The 23,932-nt window shown below is 34.8% G+C and overlaps 1 protein-coding gene across 1 annotated transcript in view; it reads left to right on the top strand.

The window, feature by feature from the left end:
• Positions 1 to 23,932, top strand: part of DERA (deoxyribose-phosphate aldolase) — a 146,800-nt gene that overhangs the window by 53,027 nt on the left and 69,841 nt on the right. The window contains exon 6 of the mRNA XM_044677478.1: positions 23,393 to 23,521. Coding sequence (XP_044533413.1) covers positions 23,393 to 23,521 — 129 coding nt within the window. The remainder of the gene's footprint in view (positions 1 to 23,392; positions 23,522 to 23,932) is intronic.

Below are 23,932 nucleotides of genomic sequence, written 5' to 3'. Positions count from 1 at the left end.
GGGAACAGAAAGTCATGCATCAACTCTCCCTTTATTTTAGTCCTGGCTGCTAATCTTCTCAAGTTGAATAATTCACCATCAATGTGGTAGCTGACCTTGGTGCTATTTTTGTCCCCACTGGAGGTGTTTGACAACAGTGTAGACGATGACATGATGCTGAAAAGCATAGAGCAAGCACACAGCCCTGTTTCACTTCACGGGTTGACTTGGAAAGTACCAAAGGATTCACTGTCTGTTGTCTAGGACCTGTGCCGGTATGCCATCGTGGAACTGGAGTACAATAATAATGAACTTCTCCAGGCTACTACATTTTGCCATGATCTTCCACAAGTCCCCACAACTGACAGTGTCTGATTGACGACCATTGTGTATAGACCTCTGTTCTGCTCTTGGAGTTGTCTGGTAGCAAACACTCTATTGACTGTTCCTTGACCCTGTCGGAAGCCACAGTGGCTCGCAGTAGATCACCATCTTCCAAATGAAGGATCAGCCTATAATGAGGACTCTGGCAAGAATCTCACCAGCAGTGATTAAGAGGGAACCCCCTGTGATTGTCACAGGACAGCCTATTTCCTTTTCCTTCATAGAGATGGATAATAAAGGCATCCAGGGGAGAACCTCCTCTTGCCATATAATCTAGAAGATTTCAGGCAGTTTTTGTATGAGCAATCTCTCCCTGCCTCATAAATCTCTGCTGGAATGGAATCAGCACCAGGCACTTTGCTACAATAGAGGAGCCAAATACCATTCAAAACCTCTTCTTCAGTTGGAAGTTCAGCTAGAAAGGGATTGACTTGAATTTGAGGTACATGGTCAGTGGCTTCACCTTTGATTGATGATGGTCTGTTGAGAACACTATGGAAGCATTTAGCCCATCTCTCTAGGATCAAGTCTTTATCACTCATCAGTATGGTTCCATCAGCTATGAGAGGTTGAAATGCACCATCAGTCTTTGGCTCATAAAGAGTCTTCAGGGCATCATAGAAGCAACATTATTTGAGAAGGAGAAATATTAAAAACTGTCCCAAGAGCAAGGATTCCTCCTTTCCCCATTATTATTTGACATGTTGTTCATCCTTTGTACTCAAAGAAGATTAATGAGATTGTAAATTTGGGGTTAGAACATGGTGTTTTCAGTAGTGGTTGGTCAGTCCAATATGTGCTCAGAAGGCTTTGCCACAGAAATAGGCACAAATAGTTCATTTGAACATTTGAGATTGAAATGTCTTTAGATTTGTACATCTTACATTTCCTTTGTCCTACTGTGATTCTTCTTTGCTCATGAAACATAGAACCTTCTCTACTATGGTTACATCATAATGGGCAGTCCTGTGCCTGCATCATCCATATTTCACAACTGATCCTAAAGTTCATCAGAGAGACTTTGAAATTATTTTCATATTGCACTGTAAAAAGAATAGAACTAAGCATGTAGCTCTAATTCACTCATTGGACTCTTGAAAAGTGTGAGAGCATCATTGCATTATCCATCCTTCATCCAGAACTTGTGCAAGCATGCTGTCATGAAACTGGTGTACGATACTAATGAATTCTGGGCAACTACATTTTGCCATAATCTTCTAATTATCACATCTGAAGATCAAAAGTCTTGGTTCTGGATCTGCTAGCATTAGCAATAACAAGAGAAAGAATTTTAAAGACATACATTTTGGCAGTGAGGAGATAAAATGTTACTTATGTGAACATTACATGGTAGTTAATTTAGAAAACCTCAGAGAGCCAGCAAAGAAACTATTCTTTAATAATTAATTGCTTTGGTAAATGTAAATGGAGAAAAAATAAATACACACTATCTACATTTTAAAAGTAATAATAAAATCCAGTGGGAAAGATAGACAATGAAATTTCATTTCAAATTAGAGCAAAATACACAAAATATTTGGGACTTAAGCTACCAAAAGGCACATAATACTTTAAAAATTACAAAAATAAAATGCTCTTTGTATAAAAATAAATGAGTAAAAGCTAATAGTGGGATGGTTTCGTTGTTGCCCATAGTTTGGCTATGCCAATATAAGAAAATATGCAGTCATTAAAAATAATTTGTAATGTTTCAAAAAATAGAAAAGTAAATCTGTGGAAGAAACTACGTAAGCAAAAATCAGAAACAATTACATTGTTCAACTCAGTGTTTATTAGTCCCAAGAACATAAATTACTGGAGAAAGAATTGCATATTTGATAAAAAAAACTTCTGGGAATACTAGAAAACAGCTCAACAGAAAATAGGTCTAAACTTGGATATCACAATACCATCATAAATTAGCAATAGATGAACTAAATATCAGATAGCCAAACTTTTAAAAATTAGAGGAATGGAAAGAGAGAACTTTTACAATTACAATTAGGGGGAGAATTCTTTTATTTTCATTAATAGAATTTATTTCCAGGTATCTTAGCCCCTATTTTTTCTCCCCACACATTGTATGGCAAAGAGATATGTATGTATAGATATGTCTTTGTGTTTCCACTTCTCAATTTATTTCCTAGCAGTGAACACTGAGAAGTTATTCTTCAGATATTAAATCTATAGTTGTATATAATGTTCTCTTGGTTCTACTCATTTCATTCTTCATTAACTCCTGTAGTTCTTTCTGAGTTTTTATAAAAATTAGCCTGCTCATTGTTTCTTATGGTGCATAGCATTCCATCACAATCTTATACCATGATTTGTTTAGCTGTTCCCCAATTAATGGACATCTCCTCGATTTCTAATTCTTTGCCACCACAGAGAGCTGCTCCAAATATTTTAGAAGTTAATAGGTTCTTTTCATTTTTCCCTGGTCTCCTTGGGAAATAGACCCAGCAAAGGTGTTGTTGGGTTTAAGGGTATACACAGTTTTATAGTTTTCTGGGTATAATTCCAAATTGCTCTCAAATGATTGGATCAGTTCACAGATCTACCAACAGTGTATTAATGCCTCCAATTTTCCATCCTCTCCAACATTTATCATTTTGCCTTTTTGTCATTTTAGCCAATCTGGAGTATGAGATGATACCTCAGAATTGCTTTGCTTTGCATTTCCCTAATCAATAGTGATTTAGAGTATTTTTTCATTCACTTATATATGGCTTTGATTTCTTCATTCAAAAACTGTCTGTCTAAATCTTTAGCTCATTTATCCACTGGGGAATAGCTCTTATTCCCATAAATTTGACAAAGTTCTCTATATATTGTAGATATAAGACCTCTATCTGAGAGATTGTCTACAAAAATTTTGTCTTAATTTTCTGCTTTCCTTCTAACCTAAGCAACATTTGTTTTATTTGTACAAAAAATTTCAGTTTTAATGTACTCAAAATGATCAATTTTACATTTCACAATGCTTTCCATCTGTTGTTGACTTTCTCCCCATCTTTAAATTTGATAGGTAATATGTTCTTTGTTGAATATGTTTATGATATATCTTATATATACTTTAATATGTATCTGTTTTGACCTTTTCTTAGTGAATGGTAGAAGATATTGGTTTATACATAGTTTCTGCCAAACTATTTTCCAATTCCAGCAATTTTTGCAACATAGTGATTTGTTATCTCAATAGCTTGGATTTATACTTTTTTCAAATACAAGGTTGCTATAAACTTTTAATACTGTTTGTTGTATGTCTGTTCTGTTCCACTGATCTGCTTTCTATTTCTTATCCAGTACTAGATAGTTTTGATAATTATTGCCTTCTGATGTAGTTTAAAATCCTATATTGCCAGACCTTTCTTTACATTTTTCATTATTTGTTCTGATGTTTTTAATATTTTGTTCTTCCAAATGAATTTTGATATTTTTCTAACTCAATAAGGTAATATTTTGGAAATTTTATTGGGATGACATTAAGTAAGTAAATTAGGCAGGATTATCATTTTAATTATATTGGGTCCTCCCATCCATGATCAATTAATATTTTTATAGTTATTTAGATCTCATTTTATTTGTGTAAAAAGTGTTTTATAATTACGTTTATGTAGTTTCTGGGCTTGTTTTGGCTGGTATACTCCTAGGTATTTTGGTATTTTATCTGTGGTTATTTTAAATGGAATATTTCTTTCTATCTCTTCTTCTTTTTTTTAACCCTTAACTTCTGTGTATTGGCTCATAGGTGGAAGAGCGGTAAGGGTGGGCAATGGGGGTCAAGTGACTTGCCCAGGGTCACACAGCTGGGAAGTGGCTGAGGCCGGGTTTGAACCTAGGACTTTCTGTCTCTAGGCCTGGCTCTCAATCCACTGAGCTACCCAGCTGCCCCCCTTTCTATCTCTTCTTGCAGGATTTTGTTGGTAATATTTAAAAATGCTGGTGATTTATGTGGTTTTACTTTATCTTCTATTGTACTAAAATTATTGATAGTTTCAACTAACTTTTTAGTTGCATCATTAAGATTTTTCATGGATACTATCATATCATGTACCATCAGGTCATATGGAGGCCAGGGAGGTAGTTACCCTTCATCCAAGTTATCCCTGACTGCTCTGCTTCACTCCTGATTCTTTTACAGTTTTGCATTGATTCTGTGTATTTGTTCCTGATTGTGAGGAATTTTCGAGAGCACAGTAGTCTCAAACCCTACTCCATCATCTTCTAGAGGGAGAATTCTTAATTAAATAAGAAATAGAGATGATCATAAAAGAGAACACAGGTGATTTTGAACATATAAAATTAATAAGATATGGGAAGAGAGTCATAGTAATACAATATTGAAGCCATAAATTAGTCCAACTGTTTTTTCATCCATGTTGGAATCATACAAGAAAAATCAGTAAATTAGTTATATCTCTTGATCTAGAGTTTCCACTCTGAGTAATATTTCCCTAAAAGACAAAAGAAAAGAAACCACATAGACCAAATTGTAAATATTAACACTTTTTTGTGATAGAAAAACAAAAACAAAAGCTAGGAAAGAAAGCAATTATTCATTGATTGGGGAATGGCTGAGCAAATTGTGCCAAGTGGAAATAATCTGCTACTTGAAACAACAAATATGAGGTATTCAGAGAAACAGAATAAATATAACTAAGAGGGAAATATAAATAGTATTTGTAATATTGTAAACAAAAGAAATCAAAGCTTACTGACAAAGAGTCAATGGAGTTTGTCTTGATTCAAGTCAACAAGTAAATTAAATTAAGGAACTACTATATGCCAGGCACTGGGGATATTAAGAAAGATTAAAAACAGTCTCTGTTCTCAAGGAGCTCCCAGTCCAACGGAAATGACTATATGCAAACAAGTTATATACAGGATAAATGGAGATAATTTCTGAGGGAGGACACTAGCATTAAGAAGGATCATCAAAGATGCCCTGCAGAAGTATTTTAACTGTAACTTGAAGGAATCCTGGGAAACTTGGGGGCAGAGATGAGAAGGGAGAATATTCCAGGATTGGGGGACAGTCTGTGAAAATGCCCACAGTTAGGAAATGGAGTACATATGGGAGAAACAGCAATAAGATCACTGTCACTGCATTTCAGAGTACCTGGGAGAAGTAGGGAATAAGATATAAGAAGACTGGAGAGATAGGAGAGGACCAAATTGTTTAGAGCTTTACAAGCAAAATGAAGTATTTTATATCTATTCTTGGAGATGATGGGGGACATTGGTATTTATTGACTTGGGAGGGGGTGGGAGATGTGGTGTGGTCAGACTTGTACTTTAGGCAGATTACTCTGATAACTGAGTAGGGGATGAGCTAGACTGAGGGGAGGCTTGACATAGAGAGACCAACCAAATGGCTATTATAATACTCTAGGCATAATCTAAATAGCAGTGTGAGAGGAAATTAGGTGATATATGCACAAATTGTTTCATTGGTAAAATCAATAAGTCTTTGCCACAGATTGGATATGGGGGTTGAAAGAGAGTGAGGAGTTGAGGATGATACCTAGGCTTTGAGCTTGATGGATTGGGAAGACAATGGCACCACCAATAGTAATAGGGAAGTCAGGGAAATTGGAGATTTTGGGAAGACAGACTGAGAGTCCATTGTTGAACATGTTGAATATAAGATGTCTATAGAACATCCAGTTCAAAATGTCTAGTAGACAACTGTAGATGTAAGATTGGGACTCAGCAGAGAGGATATATCTATAGATGTGAGTACTATTTGCATAGAGATATTAATTGAATCCATGGAATCTGATGAGATCACCAAGTAGGATAGTAAAGAGGGACAAGAGAAGAAGGCTGAGGACAGAATCTTGGAGGACATCCACAGTGAGCAGTTGTGTTCCGAATGGAGAGCCAGCAAAGGAGACAACAAGTCTCTGAAGGGGGCAGTTAAAAAACTTAGAGAGGAGAGAGCATCATGAAGAGAAGATGGTGATCATCAGTGTGAAAAGCTGCAGAGAGATGAAGAAGGATGAGGACTGAGAAATGGAAATTAGATCTGGCAATTAAGAAATCTTTGGAAAATGTGGAGAAAACAGTTTTATTGATTTCTTTAAATAGGGAGCAAGACAATATAGGGTTAGGAATTATAGTTTATAATTAATTGTAGAAGTATATTTTCCCTACCATGCTTATTCCAACCACTTGGAAGGAATAAATTATAGTTATGGGTGCTCTCTGTAGGATACCCTGCCAAACAACCTACTAAAGTTCAAATGCAGAATGAGATGTGCAAGCCAACTGAGAGGACTGAGATAAAAGAGATACTATATCCATGCTACATACACTATATTTTCATGAGCATTCCTAGGTTCTTAGGAAGAGTCATTTGGAGTTTTTCCCAGGAGTGTAGGGCAGGAGTGTATGGATAGTCTTCTTTCACTCAAGCTCTATGATTTCTTAACAAGATTTTGAAAAATTTAAGAGAGAGGAACATTACTATGAGCCAGAACCATTCTAAGAGCTTCACCTATGGCTTATCTGCTCCTTACAACTCAGTGAGATAAGTGCTATTATCATAGTTCCCATTTCCCATTTCACAATTGAGGAAGCTGCTGCAGACAAAGGTTAAAATGATGGGGTTACATAGCTAGGCTGAAGTTTAGCTCTTCCTTGCTCCAAGCCCAGTACTCTGTCTACTGAACATCTAGCTTGAGTTCTTCTAGCTATCTCATTTGATAGAAAAGGAAACTTAAGATCCAAAAGAAATTAAATTACTTACTCTACAGAGCTACTTAGTGGTAGAGACAGTAGTAGAACCCTTGTTTTTTTTGGCATTCTGTCTACCATTCTTTGGATCACCACATTGCTTTATATGGAAGGACCTGCTGAAGTAAGCAGGAATGAGAGTCCTAATCTTCATTTTTTGAAACAGCTTTAGAACAGAAAAAAATCCTCCCTCTTATAGCCACTGTTTAACCTTTACTTTTTTTTTAGCCACTTAGTAGAGTCCTGTGAAATGCTGCTGTTGCTGCTCTTTATAGGGAAAGGGTAGAAAATCATGAATCAGACAGGTGCTGAGAGTAACAAAAAAATAAACTGAAACCAACAAATGAACAGTCAGCAAAATGTAAAATCCAGATGCTTTTCTGGTGTCAGTGATTTAGCAGGTTGTCAAAATCGTAGAGAAAAAAATGGGGAACTATTTGGATGGCTGAGATAGGACTCAAACTCAGTCTCAGACAATCTAAGGCAAGTTTAAAATTTTAGAATTGAAAAGGACTAAGATCATTTAGTATAAATCCGACCTGTAGCATGTATTTCTTTGATCAAAGAACTCTTTCTCTAGTGATGGAGAACTCACTACCTATTGAAATGCTGTGTTCTATTTTTTGATAAATGATTCCTTATGCCGAAGAAAAATCTGCCTTCCTGTAGTTTGTACCCATTGATCCTAATATTTTCAGCCTTGTTCAAGAAATACTTACTCCCATCATTCCTTTAAATCTGAGTGTATATGCTTTTTTTTTAGTTCATGCTATAGAGTAGCAATTTTGAAATAAAGAAGTCTTTCCATGAATTTATTATCATTGAAAATAAGACTCTGGACCAGTAGGAGATGTTGGGGGAAGGAAAGAGTAGGTGTTGGAATTAAAAGGTATAACACAGCCAGCATAGATTTTTTTTTCCCTCTTGAAACCTCTCACAAACCTATCAAGTTGCCTTCTTTTATGAAATTTTCATGCATTCTAGGTGAAGTGGTATTTTGCATGTGTGAATCCACAGTTTTTCCCAGCAGTCTTTTGCTGCTTCTTAGCATAAAACATTATTCATTCTAGGAAAGTACTAACTGTCCGGCTTGTTTCACTATAATTAAGAGAAATTCTTTGTTTTGTTCTTATTAATTTGTCTAGATTTTTAAGGATGTGGAATTATTAATATCATGCATACATTTTGGTAAATGCATTTCCTTTTTTCTTTTTGGTTCTTCTAAAAGCCATAGTTTGAATTTGACTGTTAAAATATACTTATATTTCATTCACCCTTGAGATTTGTTTGCTGCAACAACAGATTATAATAGGTCATTGTGGAGTTGATGCTAAAGTAGCCTGTCATTTTGGTAATATGCTATAGTTGTTACAACTCAATTTTAAAGGGATTACATAGGTTTCACCTTTGCCCTGAGTTTATTATGCAGACTAAATGAGAAGGTGTTGACAGATAAGAAACAAATACAAATTCTCTGCCTGCTTAACCACTTCACTTGACAGAATCATCTCAATACATCTTTTGGATCTAGTCAGAATATCTTAGTAAAATCATATTTTAGAGGGAACTGATCTGGGATGTCAGTGGCGTAGGGAACTTCCAGTGCATAGAGTCCATAACAATAAGATTAGCAATCAATCAGAAGCTCCTAGTTGGGGGCGGATGGGTGGCTCAGAGCCAAGCCTAGAGATCCTGGGTTCTAATCTGACCTCAGACACTTCCTATCTGTGTGACTCTGGGCAAGTTACTTAAATCCTTGTTGCCTAGCCCTTGCCTCTCTTCTGTCTTGGAACCAATATGTAGTATTGATCCTAAGACGGAAGGTAAGGGTTTAAAAAAGAGAAGCTTAGTCTTGAGATAGCTGCTAGGAGACATTGAGAAGTTAAGCATCTTGCCTGTGTCCCATGATCAGTAGCTATCAGAGGCAGGACTTGAATCTCTATCCAGTAGGCTATGTTGTCTCTCCTGAAATCATATAATAGATCACATATAATATACATGTATAATAGATCTATCTATCTATCTGTCTATCTATCTATCTATCTATCTATCTATCTATCTATCTATCTATCTATCATATCATAGATTAGTCCACAGAAGCACACTGTAAACCAAAGTTATATTTTAGGTGGGTATTTTTCATGCCTCTCTCTTAATAAATTCTATTGATTATTATACAGGAACTTGAGTCAAAGGCTTATAAAATCCAAAAGAAAAAAGAAAAAGGAAAAAGATACAATGCACATGAGTTGGAAATAAACTAGAAAGTTCAAAACTCACTCATTAACTTATCAGTGCACAGCATGACATTTTCTAGCCTGAAAACATCTAAGATCATTATCTTACTTTGCAGATGGAGAAACTGAGGTCAAGAGCAATTAAATGATTTGTCCAAAGTTACAGCTTGTTAGTGGAAGAATTACTTTAAATTTACTTTTGGGATATAATTATTCTAATTATTAGATGAAAATCTACAAGCTGATTAAGTGTCTGACTGAGATGTTCAAGGCACATATTTATAAATGTATCATTTTTTTAAAAAGCCTTCCTTTTTAGAATCAAAAGTGTATATTGATTCCAGGACAGAAGAGTGGTGAGGACTAGGCAATGGGGGTTAAGTGACTTGTCTAGGGTCACACAGCTAATTTTCTGAGACCAGATTTGAACCCAAGACCACCCCCGCCCCACCTCTATGCCTGACTCTCAATCCATTGAGCCACCTAACTGCCCCCTGTCCAGGTTTATCGTTGATGCTGTTCTTGTCTTTAGAGTTGCAAGTATACCTATGCATCAGTAAAAATGGATACTATTTTAATTCTCCCTTAATTATTGAGAACAGCTTTGAGTTCTGACAATGCCCAAATCTTTCTCTCCCATGATTATAAGTTGATTATCAACTATTCAGCCAGGCTTAATTTTCAGTAATGATTATCTACTATAGTGGGTCTACAGTGGTCACCAGCTTTCTGGTATATTTTCAATTCTAGAGACAACATTCTACCTTTTCATTTTGTGATTTGCACAGGCTGTCCCACATGGCTCCCCCATGATCCTTCCTCTTAAAATTCCTAACTTCTTTCAAAACTCAGCTTTACATGGAGCCTTTCTTGATCTCCCCAGTGCTTCCTTCTCTTCCTCTGACAAAACTACCTCATTCACTCTAATATTCTGTATTTACCTTTGTTCCATTCTCCCTTTCCCCCCAGTAGAATATAAGCTCCCTAAAGAAATTTTTGTTTTTTGTCTTTTGTATACACAGTGCCTTAGCACAGGGTCTGATACAAAGCAGACACTAAAATCTGTGGTGGTCTATAATGAAAAATTGTTCCAAATCACAAATAACCATAAATTAGAAATTCAAATTAAAGCAGTTCAGAAGATTCAACTTATATCCATTAAATTATCAAAGGTGATCAAAGAGAGAAATAAAATTAATGTTGGAGGAACTGTGGGAAGACAGGCATACAGATACTGTGCTTGTGGAGTTGTGAATTGATTGAAATATTCTGGAAAATAATTTGGAATTATATTTGAAAAGTTGCTAAATTATTCATATTTATACCTTTTGTCCTAGTGATCCCACCAATGGGCACATACTTCCAGAGAATCAAAGACAAGTCTACATATAGAAAAATACTCATTGTAGTCCTTTTCATAGTAGTGAAAAAGAGAAAAAAAAAAACACCTGGAAACAGTGTATCTATTGGTTGAGGGATGACTACATAAATTTTAGTATATAATCATAATTATTTGCTATATTCTGGTTGTCTTATCAACTGACCTTCTGCTATACTCTTTGGACCAAAGATCATACCTTAGATCAGTGATGGACAAACTATGGCCCTGGGCCAGATGCAGCCCCCTGAAATGTTCTATCTGGCCATGGGACATTATTCCTAATCTGAAAAATACAATGAATAGGATACAATACAATGAAACTTCGAAAGAGTTGACTTAGAAACAAACTGACATATGAGCATTTCTTTTCCTTTAGCCCCCTCTTTAAAAAGCTTGCCCATCACTGCCTTAGATAACTTATACTTCCTTGCTTGCCCCATTCTGTCTAGGTCATCTCTAGCCATTTTTCAGATTTTGTACCCTAGGCATCTTTTTGACATCTCCTATGCAGGTACCCTTCCTTCCCTCCTCATTTTCCAATTCTGGAATTATAATCAAATTGGTGTTACTAGTGCTGTTGTAAAGGATAAGTGAAAGTATTCCCCTATGACTTCATTCACAATTCCTATGTGTTTTTAAACAAAAAGACTTCTTCCTGACACCACTCCCCAAAGTATTTCATCTTTCCCTATTATTCTTTTTTTTTTTTTTTTTTTTTTTTTTTTTAAACCCTTAACTTCTGTGTATTGATTTATAGGTGGAAGGTTGGTAAGGGTAGGCAATGGGGGTCAAGTGACTTGCCCAGGGTCACACAGCTGGGAAATGTCTGAGGCCGGATTCGAACCTAGGACCTCCCGTCTCTAGGCCTGGCTCTCAATCCACTGAGCTACCCAGCTGCCCCCTTTCCCTATTATTCTTGAGGGTAGGGACTTTTAAAAATTTCTCTTTGTATTTCCAGTGCTTAGCCTGGGTTAAGTGATTAATAAATGCTTTAAAATTGATTCATAAACGTGATATGGTGGAATATTATTGTGCTTTCAGAAATAATAAGTTTGAGGAATTTAGAGAAATTCCAGGAAGATTTGTTTGAAGTGATGCAAAGTGTGGCAAGTAGAATCAGGAGAACAGTATACACAATGCATATATTATGAATGAATAGGATGAATGAAAAGAACAGTAAAAGGGATCCAAGTTCTAAGTGATCATAATGGCTGATTTTGGCTTAGGAGAAGAAATGCTGAAATACCTCCTTCTTTTTGGTAAAGAAACAGGTGCTTTATGTTGTGTACCGTTTGGTTGGTTTTTTCCTTTGTTACTTGGGAGAGCTCAATGTGAGTAGTGAAGCAATCCAGAAATTCAGTCCAATCCAATAAATAAATTACTATGATACAAATACAGAAGTGTCAATCAAACTTATTTGCAAAAATTCTTATTTTGAAAACTTTCTGTTTCTTGGCTACTTGATCTTATAGTCAATTCTCAATATTCATGTGTTTAATTTTTGTGACTTTAAGGATTCACATGATTTTGTTAGTAACTTCATCTTTACATTTGCAATGACAAACATTCACATTTGACACTGTACACAAAAGAGAAAAAAATGAGTCATGATTGCTCAGGTTTGTAGAATGGTTGGTATCCTCTTGGTGCTTCACTAGTCTTGTTCAAACTACTGTTGTAAAGAACAACTAAAGTCCCAGCAACCTTTCCCTTGGTTTTCAGAGGGCAACCAAGGTAGAGAAGTTTATAGCAATATAGTATTACCTTAAATCAATAAATATATTTTGCATATATTATATATATTTATATTGTCTAGAGTTTTTTCAAATGAGTTTTTCTTTCTAATTCTTGCTTCTGGACTTCGTTAGAATATATAGAAATGCTGATGATTTATGTAGATTTATTTTGTATCCTGCAACTTTGCTAAAGTTATTAATTATTTCAACTAGTTTTAAAATTGATTCTCTAGGATTCTCTAGGTATACCATCATATCATCTGCAAAGAGTGATAATTTAGTTTCCTCACTGCCTACTTTACTTCTTTAATTTCTTTTTCTTCTCTTATTGCTAAATCTAACATTTCTAGTACAATATTAAATAATAGTGGTAATAATGGGCATCCTTGCTTCATTTCTGATCTTATTGGGAAGACTTCTAATTTATCCCTATTGAAGATGATACTTGCTGATCATTTTGGATAGATACTACTTATCATTTTAAGGAATGACCCATTTTTTCCTGTGCTTTCTAGTGTTTTAATAGGAATGGATGTATTTTATCAAAGGCTTTTTATGTAGATTATTGAGATAATCATGTGATTTCTGTTAGTTTGGTTGTTCATATGGTCAATTACAATGGTAGTTTCCCTAATATTAAATCAGCCTTGCATTCCTGGCATAAGAATTTTGCATCAAAATTCACTAAGGAAATTGGTCTGTAATTTTTTTTCTCTGAAGTTTTTGGTCTTCTTGGCTTAGGTATCAGCACCACATTTGTGTCATAAAAACAATTTGGTAGGACTCCTTTACTTATTTTGCCAAATAGTTTATATAGTATTGAGATTAATTATTCTTTAAATGTTTGATAGAATTCACTTTTGAATCCTTCTGGTCCTAGGGATTTTTTCTTGGGGAGTTCATTGATGGCCTGTTTGATTTCTTTTTCTGAGATGGAATTATTTATTTTCCCCTTTTGAAAGTCTGGGCAATTAATTTTTTTGGTAAATATTCATCCATTTCACTTAACTCCTACTGATTGCTTTCATTTCCTCTTCATTGGTGGTGATTTCACACTATTCATTTTTGAAACTGGTATTTTGATTTCTTCTTTCCTTTTAAAAATCAAATTAGACAGTGCTCTATTTTATTTGTGTGTTTTTTCATGAAAGCAACTTCTAGTCTTATTTATTAGTTTAATAATTTTCTTATTTTCAATTTTATTAATTTTCCTTTGATTTTTTTTTTAGGATTTCCAATTATATATGTTTTTGACTGGGATGTTAGCACAAAACATCACAGAATCTAAAGAATTACTAGCAAGAAAAATGTTTTGCATATTACCAGTTTTGTTTTGTATGTTATATTTTATGGACTATTTCATATATTAGGAAAAGTACACATGATCAGAATTAATGTTTTTTGAATAAAGATACATAAAAGTGTATTTTCAGCAGTCTAGTGAAATTTACAGTTTTTGGTGCTCATGAGAACTTAGCCTCCATTTGCCATAAGTTCAACATTTATGTTTTTTTTTTTACTTTTGTGCCATTTCTGGAAGTGTTACCCCACAAAAACTGGTAACTTTGTTTATCTAAATCAGTTCTGGATCCTGAATAGTAAACTTTTTCAGGAATACTTAATGCAAATATTTTACTATGAAATAATATTTTTTCTTCTAGTTGCATTGATTTTGTTTGTGCAAAAGCCTTAAATTTTTATGCAATCAAAGTTGTTTATTTTTTATAATTACCTCTATCCTCTTCTGGGTACTTTCTATGTAGTTATAGTTATGAAATATATCTTGTGTTTTCCTTAATATTTTTTCTTTAGTGATGTGACTGACCTTTGATATTGAGGTTACAAATCCGTTTGGAGATTATTATCATATATGGTAAAAGATTTTGGTCTAAATCTAATTTATGCCATATTTTCCCTTTGATTCTCATTGAAGAAAGAGTCCTTGTTGAATTTTGTGTTCCTGGGTTAACTGAACCTTAAACTTCCCTGTTTAATCTTGACTATGACTCTTTGATGTCTTTAAAAAATCCCCCAAACTTTCTCTAGGCATTAAGGCCCACCCAACACATTTATTGTGCTTCATTTTATGGTTTGAGCTCTTTGTCTCTTTTGTTTCTACTATTTACCTTGAGATTCTAAACCTTTTATTGTTCTTAATGAATTATTTCACTTATTATTTTGTTTAATTCTGTTTAATAATGCAGCTCTGCTACTGACTAGTATGAACTTAGGTAAATCACAACCTCACTGGATTGAGGTTCCTCATCTGTAAAATGAGGACGATATCATCTTCATCTCTGAGTCTATGAACCTATTGGTCATTTGATCAATAAAACACTAATTTCATGAATTAATTTATGAATATGACAATTTTTATTATATTGGCATGACCCAACCATAAACAGCAAATGTATTTTTGATTTTTGAGGTTTTTTAAAGTACCAATCTCACTTTCATTTATAATAATAATAAATGATAATACTGAGATTTATATAGTGCTTACTATATTCTAAGTACTGTGCTAAGTACTTTTTTATAATTATTATATCATTTTATTGTCACAACAATCCTGAGAGGTAGGTGTTATTATTTTCTCTATTTTAGAATGAGGAAACTGAGGCTAGAGGTTAAATGACTTGTTTGAGATCACATAGCTAGTAAGTATCCGAGGTTAGATTAAAAATTGGATCTTCCTGACTTCAAGTGCAGGACACTCTACATTGTACCAATTATAATGTTTTAATATAATAATAATATTTTACTAAGGTGTTATGATTAAAATGAAGATGAAATAGAAGTATTAATATTTTAATTAAAGCCATGTTGGTAAAATAAAGAAGACCACGAGCCTGCTAAGATCTAATTCAAATTGACTGCCATACCTTCTCCCACATTATTACTGCCTCCTACAAAAAGAGCATCCCAATCAAGTCCTCTTTATTTAAGCTACGCTTTACTATGGCTCACATCACCATATAAGATGGGAAACCCGTTGAATCATGGGAAATGTAGTGTCAAAGTCCCCTAAATGTCCACAGGAAGTTTATGTCACATATCTAAATATTTAAGGCTCAAATGAACCCCAAATTTCCACTAACACATTCCCCCCTGAGAGTGGAAAGAGACTGGTCTCCTTGAACACTCTTGTAAACATAACTTTTAAATTACAGAAATTTGGGGATAAAAGAAAAGAGGATAAAAACTAGCCGCATTGACAAAAAGCCAATTGGGGCAGTACCCTATTGGCATAAGAGTGTACATTAAAAAACAAATGCATTCAACTCCCCATAGTTCAACCAACTGCACCCCAAAGTTCATTTTGGATCTTCATGGTCCAGTGAAGGCTCTTCAGGAATCTTCATGGTGCCTTCTCCAAGCAGGTTCATTGTCTGGATTTTGGGGAGATGGCAAATTTCTTACCCTGAAATTACTCTCAAAAGAATTTAAACTTTTCATTATAGAGTATAAAACATACATTCCCTTCTGAGGAGAATTATACATTCCCCCCATGAAATTACTCCTAAAAGAGTTAAAATTTTACATTATAGATTATAATATAGATATTATGATTATAAAACTCACCCCCTCCAAGGAAAAGGAATAACACATTCTCCCCTGAAGAGGGTACCCCAGGTCATCTAAGGATACATGGCTGAGTCACGGGGTTGTATGAAATCAATTGGCAAAAGAAATAAAAAAAGAATAAAATCCAAATAAAGTAGAAAAAATTAACTTTTGAATGAAATGTAAAATGTCAAAAATTTATGTGCAAAAATGTAAGGAAAAATAAACTTATAACAGGTCCTTGAGTCAAGGCCCAATTAAAGTGATTTAAGCAGTTTGCAATTACCCATTTGGGAGCCAGGACTACAGAAAGTTGCCATTCTATATATAAGAGAAATAACAGGACCAAATATGTGTGCAAGGGAAGTGTCTTTCCCTGGTCTGATTTTTCGTGCACCTTCTCAGGGAATGAGTCATACTGAGAACCAATCTTAAGTTCTTACTAGGAAAAGAAGTTAATGGGAAGTCTGGCCTCTAACATGTTAGAAAGCTGCAACCCCAAACTTCAAACACTAGTTTCAAGCCCTTCAGTATTGGGCATAGAACTTCCTCAATCCATGGTCTGCATGACTTTTTGCTCCTTGGCACTTTGCAGATTCTCAGTAGGTCTCCATGACCTTGTGGCTTATTTTTCTCCCTTCCCCTGGAATCAGACAGAGAGACATTAATCACGGTCCCATAATATTTACCAATAATTGGCAGGTTACCATAGTCTAAGGCTTTTTGGGTATGCATTAGTATTATAGCAAATATATATTTACATTAAACATATCACTGTAAATCAAAAAATGATTAACATTGATTATATGTACTTTAAGTACAAAAATGAAAAAAAAGGAAAAAATCAATTGCTCTATTAAAAAATTAAAAGGAAAAGCAATAAGAAAATGTAAAATTCAGGGAAAAAACAATGTTTTCAAGTATAAAAATGAGAAAGTAAAAAACCAAATACTATATTGCACATTGAAGGAAGAATAATAAAAGAATGTTTTTAAAAATAATATATATATGTATATATATCTTAGAATTAGTGAAAGGTTTTTTATTCAAAAATGAGATCCATTTCCTGTTAACTTACTCATGAACTGTGAGTGTAAATGGTTTTTATAAAATAGCAGATTCATAATGCATATTCAAATAAAGTTCCATAATTTCCAGTAACACATTTAAAGACAATAGCAAACAAGCCCATTATTATAATCACTTGCTATGATGTTTTAAAAAAATTGTATACTTGTCACAAATTCAACAGGTATAGTAAATCATTCAACCTTGGCTAAAATATTTTTTTAACAAACTATTACTGCCTCCATAGCAATTGTGGGGCAGAGCCTAAAAAAAAAATCTGATTTAAAAAACCTTCTGGGTCTAAATTATCCTCAGGAATTCTAGATCCTTCTAATGGGAAAGCAAGTAAAAACATAGAGACTAAATATAAATCATACAGGAGCTCTCCTGGCTTCCTGTGTAAAAAAAAAAAAAAAAAAAAAGGTTAGGAAACTTCCATGTTTCCTCTACTCCTTTAAGACAACAATTCTTTATAATAAATATATAAAACCTTATCGTTTATACAGAAGGGTGCTAGGCATCTAAAGTCAATTCTAAAGTCCTCTTATAAAATTGTAATTTAAATTCTCAAGGCATTAAAATCTTCAAGGTTGTACACAAGATAGAATAAAAACTTAAGGCATGTGATCCTATAGTTGAGATGATAAATTCAGTATACATAAGGCATGTGATCCTATAGTTGAGATGATAAATTCAGTATACATTTAATGGGCTATTAAAACTTAAAAATGTTTAAGATGTTCATAAATGGTACAGATAACAGAATTGGATTAATACAGGTAAATTTAGAAAAAAATGAAACCTTAATGAAATCAGGAAATACAATATGAGGAACAGATTATAAGCTATGTAGTCAACAAAACATTTTTTTTTCAATTCTAATAGATTTGTTCACTATTTGGGAATTACAATAAAATCATAAACAGAATTAATCTAGCATCCAAAACTTCATTAGCTTAAAATGATTCAGTGCAACAGAAAAATCAACAAAACAACAAAATTAATTCACAAAATTAATCAGCAAAATACAATAAGATACAGAGACTTTTTAAACAGAAACAAAACCCATTCAGTTCTGTGGTTTTAAAATCCACCTCTGGTCCAATTCAATTTCCTTCTAACTGAGCTCTGCTCTGAGCACAGGGTATATAGTTCAAAATCTTGGGCAGGCTTAGTGTCTGTACAGGGGTGAATTTCTCCCCTGAGTTTTGGGCAAGATAATTGCAAGGAATAGTTTGAAATAGTCCATGTTTGAAGAGTAAACGCTAGGGCCCATGTGGGAGCCAACTGAGTGGGGGCTAGAAAAGCCTAGGTCAGGTTTTAGAAAAACCACGTAGAGGGTGGTAGTGGAGTAGAAGCTCCCTTCAGGTTAAAAGTCATTAATGTCTACGAGGATGCAGGCAATGAGAGAGAAGGGGGTGGCGTTACTTCCCAAGTCTCAGGCAGCGGCAGAAGCAGTCTCTGGGATTGGCATCAAGTTTTTTCCTGTTTCCTCAGTAGGGTGATAGGACCTGGATCTCTTATTTCACTCCTTTCACATTCTCTGAAACTCATATTGTTAGTAAATTATCTAGATGATCATGTGGAAGTTAAGTGACTTGTCTAGGCTCATACAGGTAGGACTGTGTCAGAGGAAGAACATGAGGCTATGATGCTAAGGTCAGCTAACTCACTCTGCCATATGTTACCTTTCATTTTAGCCCTTCCAACTACTTGAATCATGCCTCTCCTTTGTCTTCTCAAAAAAAGATTAAATAAGATAATATTTATAAAATGATATGTACAGTGCTTAATACATGCTTCTTCCCTTCCCTTCCCACCTTTCTTTCTTTTTTCCAGGCTAAACATCTCCAGTTTTTTAGCTGGTGTTCAGATGGTGTGAAGCACAAAGTCTTTCATCATTCTAATTACTCTTGTCCAAATCACCTTGTCCATATTCTTCCTAAAATGTGGCATCCACAACCAAACATGGTGCTCTTGTAGTCCTGGAATCAGACTAGAGCAGCACATTTCTCTTCCAAATGGAAGCTTAACTAATCATAGTCATTCAAAAAAATGTTATTTGTCAGGCACTGTGCTAAGAGCTGGGAATATAAAGAAAAAAAGCAAGAACAGTCCCCACCCTTAAATGGCTTAGCTTTTAGTCTTATTACATTGTTGATTAATATTGAACTTTGTTGTCGTTGAGTCATTTTTCAGTCATGTCCAACTCTATATGACTCCTTTTGGGCTTTTCTTGGCAAAGATACTGGGGTGGTTTGCCATTTTCTATTTTACAAATGAGGAAACCGAGTTAAATAGGGTTAAATGATTTGCCCAGTGTCACATAGCTAGAAAGTGTTTGAGGCTGGATTTGATTCAGGGGGCAGTTTTCCTAATTCTAGGCCTGGTTTTCTATCCACTGTGCCACTAAATCACCTAAAACTCCCGAGTGCCTTCTAAAGAATCAGCTCTCTTCCCCTGTCTCCACCATCTTGTATTTGTGAAGCTGATTTTTTGAACTCAGGTATAAGACTTTATAATTATCTCTATTCATTTTTTGTTTGAGAGGCATCATGATTTTATGGATAGAGGATTGGTTTTGGGTCAGAAATATTGGGATTCATATTCTACTTCTGACATAAAAACTGTGTGACCATTTACTAGAACCCATTTAATTTCTCAGTGCCTCAGCCAATTAAGGACTTCTAATTTCCCGATTTTTAGTCTCCTGGGGTGAAGGGAGTTCCCTTGGAATCCCCTGCAACAATAAAATCACAAATCATGAACAACATACATTAAAAAAATCATCATAATAGATTCCCCCCAATGTTTTAGCTCATCAGTACCTTTTTGAATGTTAACCATATGCCTTCCAATAGCTGACCCTCTTAGGTTTTCCTGATATTTTAGTTCTCTTAGTTTTCAATCCTGTATTATTAACTGTAGCATTGCTACTTATCTTGATGGTTGGTAACTTAATTTTTTTTTTGGTACAGTTTTATGCCCCCTTTAAATATAAGTGGTTGCTATACATTTTTATATTGCGTTTTACTATACATACAATTATCTTGTGTTATTTTCAGGCCATTCTTGCAAACTGTTGGAACATCGTTCTGGTACTCAAAAAATAATTGCTTAAACAATTATTTCTGAAGTTCTTTTGAATAGTATGAAATATAAAAGTAAATTCATTGTGTAACTTTTATATCAGAAACCTAGTCTACAAACTCTTAGGATCGTACTTACCTTAATCCTTCCTCCTTCTCTACTACCCCCCTCACTGCACATTTAAGATTTTCTAATACAGTTTTCCAGGACTAACAGCTTTATTGTTCTTTATTTATATGTCTATACAATTTTGGAGAAGCCCTAAGATTAAAGGACTTCAACTTTCTTTTATTTTGGGAGGGGAAGACAAAGCTATTTTAAATGGAGGAACAGAAAAAGGGACAGAGAGGCAAACCTTGATGTTCCCTTCTCCCTGGCATAAACAGATAATGCTAGAGGAGCTGTAAGCCACTTTTAAATCCATATTGGGGGAGGGCTGGCTAATTCTGATGCACAATGCTGATTCCTGCCTTGTGCTCCCTTATCAGACCATTCTGAAGATGACCAACTTCTCTGCCACCTGTTAGTGAACACTGATTGAATACCTTGTGTTAAAACAACAGAACAGCCAAGATGCAGAATGACATTGATTTTTCCTTGCCTCAGAACTCAGGGGTAGTGGGTGAAAGTTATATTTACTCAGACTGAGCTGTCAAGGGTGGGGTGGGATGGGTCAGACAGGAGTTAACTTTATTTGATGTTTCATGTTTAGAATGTTTAAGCAACAATAATTTCATGTATCTTATCTTAGACTTCTAGCATCCGCTGGTCATAAACTTTGATTAGTGGTAGATCTGGGACTAAACGCTGGGTCTCCTGATTCCTGATGTGGTCCTTTTCCTTTTAGCATGCTTTTCCTATTCTATTCCCATTTGGAAGATGGATACCTATCACAAAAATTTCTATATTGTTAACTTTACACAAATGATGGTTTTTGCATGTTCTCATAAAATCTCATTTCACTCTATTTTTTTAATTTTCAGAAGAAATCTAGTTCTTTGATTATTGTGGGGTGCTACATTTAAAAAAGATGATTGAAGAGATTAATACTATTCTATGAGAGTAATATGTGCCCATGTGCACATTTTAGGGTTAGAGGCAGCATGGTTTAACAATAAGGTCTTAGTATCTCGGAAGCTTGAATTATGATTTCTGTTCTACTACCGACCAGTGATGAGATCTTATTCAAGTCATTCACCTTTCTGCATTTCAGTTTTCACATTCATAATATATAAGTGATTGCTTATTATGATGTTGAAATAATGTACAGAAGGCACTTAGAGCTTTTGAAGAATGATGCTTTGATATTTCAAGAGATTATTCATTCTGTTGGGCAATTACTTCTCATGAAGAATTTTTAGGAATGGAAATCTCTTGAACTTATTACTTCATTTGTAATTTCCTCTACATATACAGTTCAGTAGCAATTATAATAAATCTACATCCTGCTTCTCTCCTTTCCCACTAATGTAGAAGAAAATAGGCCATTAGTTTTTCCATCATTTTGCTCATTTATATTGGAAAGAAAGTTACAGTTGAAAATGTTAATGGATATTATGATTTGAGATTGACTAGGTTACATTTCATCCATCTAATCTCTCTGATTGGGATATATTATCCATCTAGTTGCCAAGATACCCATCATTATAACGTCTAGGCAGCATGCTGAAACACTTGGTGACTGATAATGCTTCTGTAGTCAACTGTTAGTCAATAAGCACTGACTGTAATTCCATGGGGTTATGTTGCAAATAAACTGTATGGTTTTTTTTTTTTTAGTTGATGGTCCTTGAGAAATGACTAATCTTAAGAATCAGATAATTTTAAAATGTTTTATGTTAATGACATTTAATAAAAGGAGCTTCGAGTCAAATATTTTCAAGGTTCTAATAAACTATCTGGAAGTATAGTAACCTTTTGCTCTGGATATTGTCCTTTTGATTTCCTAAAGAGGTTTTGTTTCATGTTCCTTGAAGTCATTGTATCTCATACTTCACCATCATTCATCACAGTGCCTAATACAGCATCAAACATAGTTGGAACCTGATTGTTGATTTACTGATTCACTATTTGAGTTTGAGCTGTGTAGTTAAAGGTAGAAATTATATGTTTTTCCCTCTTAAAACCCTTATAGTCTATCTTAGAATCCATACTAAGTATTGGTTCCAAGGCAGAAGAATGGTAAGCACTAGGCCATTGGGGTTAAGCGACTTGCCAGGGCACACAGCTAGGAAGTGTTTGAGGCCAGATTGGAACCCAGGTTCTTCCATCTCTAGACTTAGCTTTCTATCCACTGAGCCACCTAGTTGTTCCCTCTCCCTTTCTTTAAAACTCTTACCTTCTGTCTTAGAATCAATACTAAATATTGGTTCTAAGGCAGAAGAGCAAGAAATTATATCTTTCTAAATGATAAACCTTAATTTCTACTCTACAACTTACAGAAAAAAAGTTTTCTGAAAAGAACAAAACAAGCAAATCAGAATCCATAAGTACAATGCTAGTCTTTCCAAAAGATTTGAGGACTAATGCCTAAATGAGAAGTTACTGATTGTTTAATTATTTAGTCTAGTTACATGCCCTGTGCCCATTTCAGTATAGGGTGGTGATGATTGTTGTTGTTGTTGTTTTTTTTTGGGGGGGGGGTTAATCCCTGCCCAAGTTCCAGAGAGCTTTTAATTAAGCTATGAAATATATTCAAATTTGCATATTATTGTGTTTGACTCTCATGGGAACTTATAGCATAAGATAGGGCTATCCAGTAAAGGCAGTGGGAGGACTCATCAGAGGACTCTGGCTACAAGGGCTATAACCAACCCAGCTGGAGTATCTGTTCTTTCAGGATTCAAGTGGAGCAGCTTTGGCCATCAGTGCTTCTGCCTGCTCTGTATATAGCTCAGGAAATACTCTGTCCAGCTGAGCTTTTTGAACCTTTCCAGAGGATCTTTCAAGAATGTTTTGTAGCTCAAACCAACATTCTTTGTCAACATATTTTCTTTTCTTTTTCTTTTCCCAGAAAGTAGAAAATAAATGACATTTTTGTGACCCAAAGCAGGTTTTTTTTGGCATGCTACAGGCTATTAATTTTGGATCAATTAAAAATGATAAATAAGTTGTATTTAAATTGTAAATAAGTTCTCCTATTCTTAAACTGCTACCTAGCTGTGTGGCCAGTTGCCTGAGTTTTATCTGCCACAATTTCTGTTCCCCAACAGTTCTGTATGATGAGATCCGTCAGTTTCGCAAAGCCTGTGGAGATGCACACCTCAAAACTATTCTGGCGACCGGAGAACTTGGCTCTCTCACTAATGTCTACAAAGCCAGTATGATCGCTATGATGGCAGGTAAGCAATTGTGCTTACATCTTTTGTGTTATTAAAGTTATTGGGGAAAATGATTGTGATATCCTTTGTGGTATCTTATCAGAATTTTCTGAACAAATTAATAATTTGAAATAGATTTTTTCTTTTTTTTTTTTATGTGCAACGTGCACACAGGAATATGAAATGTGTGATGGTCAAAAACTATGTTCATTATCCTTGTTATGACTTCCTGTCATGCCACCTCATGTTCAGTAGATGGTGCTCTTGTTCATGAATTGTGTTGTAAGCTATTCATTAACTTAAGCAGGAATTTTTATCTCTTCTTTATTCTCTCTCTCTCTCTCTCTCTCTCTCTCTCTCTCTCTCTCTCTCTCTGTCTCTGTGTGTGTGTGTGTGTGTGTGTGTGTGTGTGTGTGTGTGTGTGTGTGTGTG

The sequence above is a fragment of the Gracilinanus agilis genome, chromosome 5 (assembly GCF_016433145.1).
Source record: "Gracilinanus agilis isolate LMUSP501 chromosome 5, AgileGrace, whole genome shotgun sequence".
Classification (NCBI taxonomy): Eukaryota; Metazoa; Chordata; class Mammalia; order Didelphimorphia; family Didelphidae; genus Gracilinanus; species Gracilinanus agilis.
The sequence above is the reverse complement of the archived record's forward strand: the minus strand, read 5'-3'. Positions and strand labels throughout refer to the sequence as shown.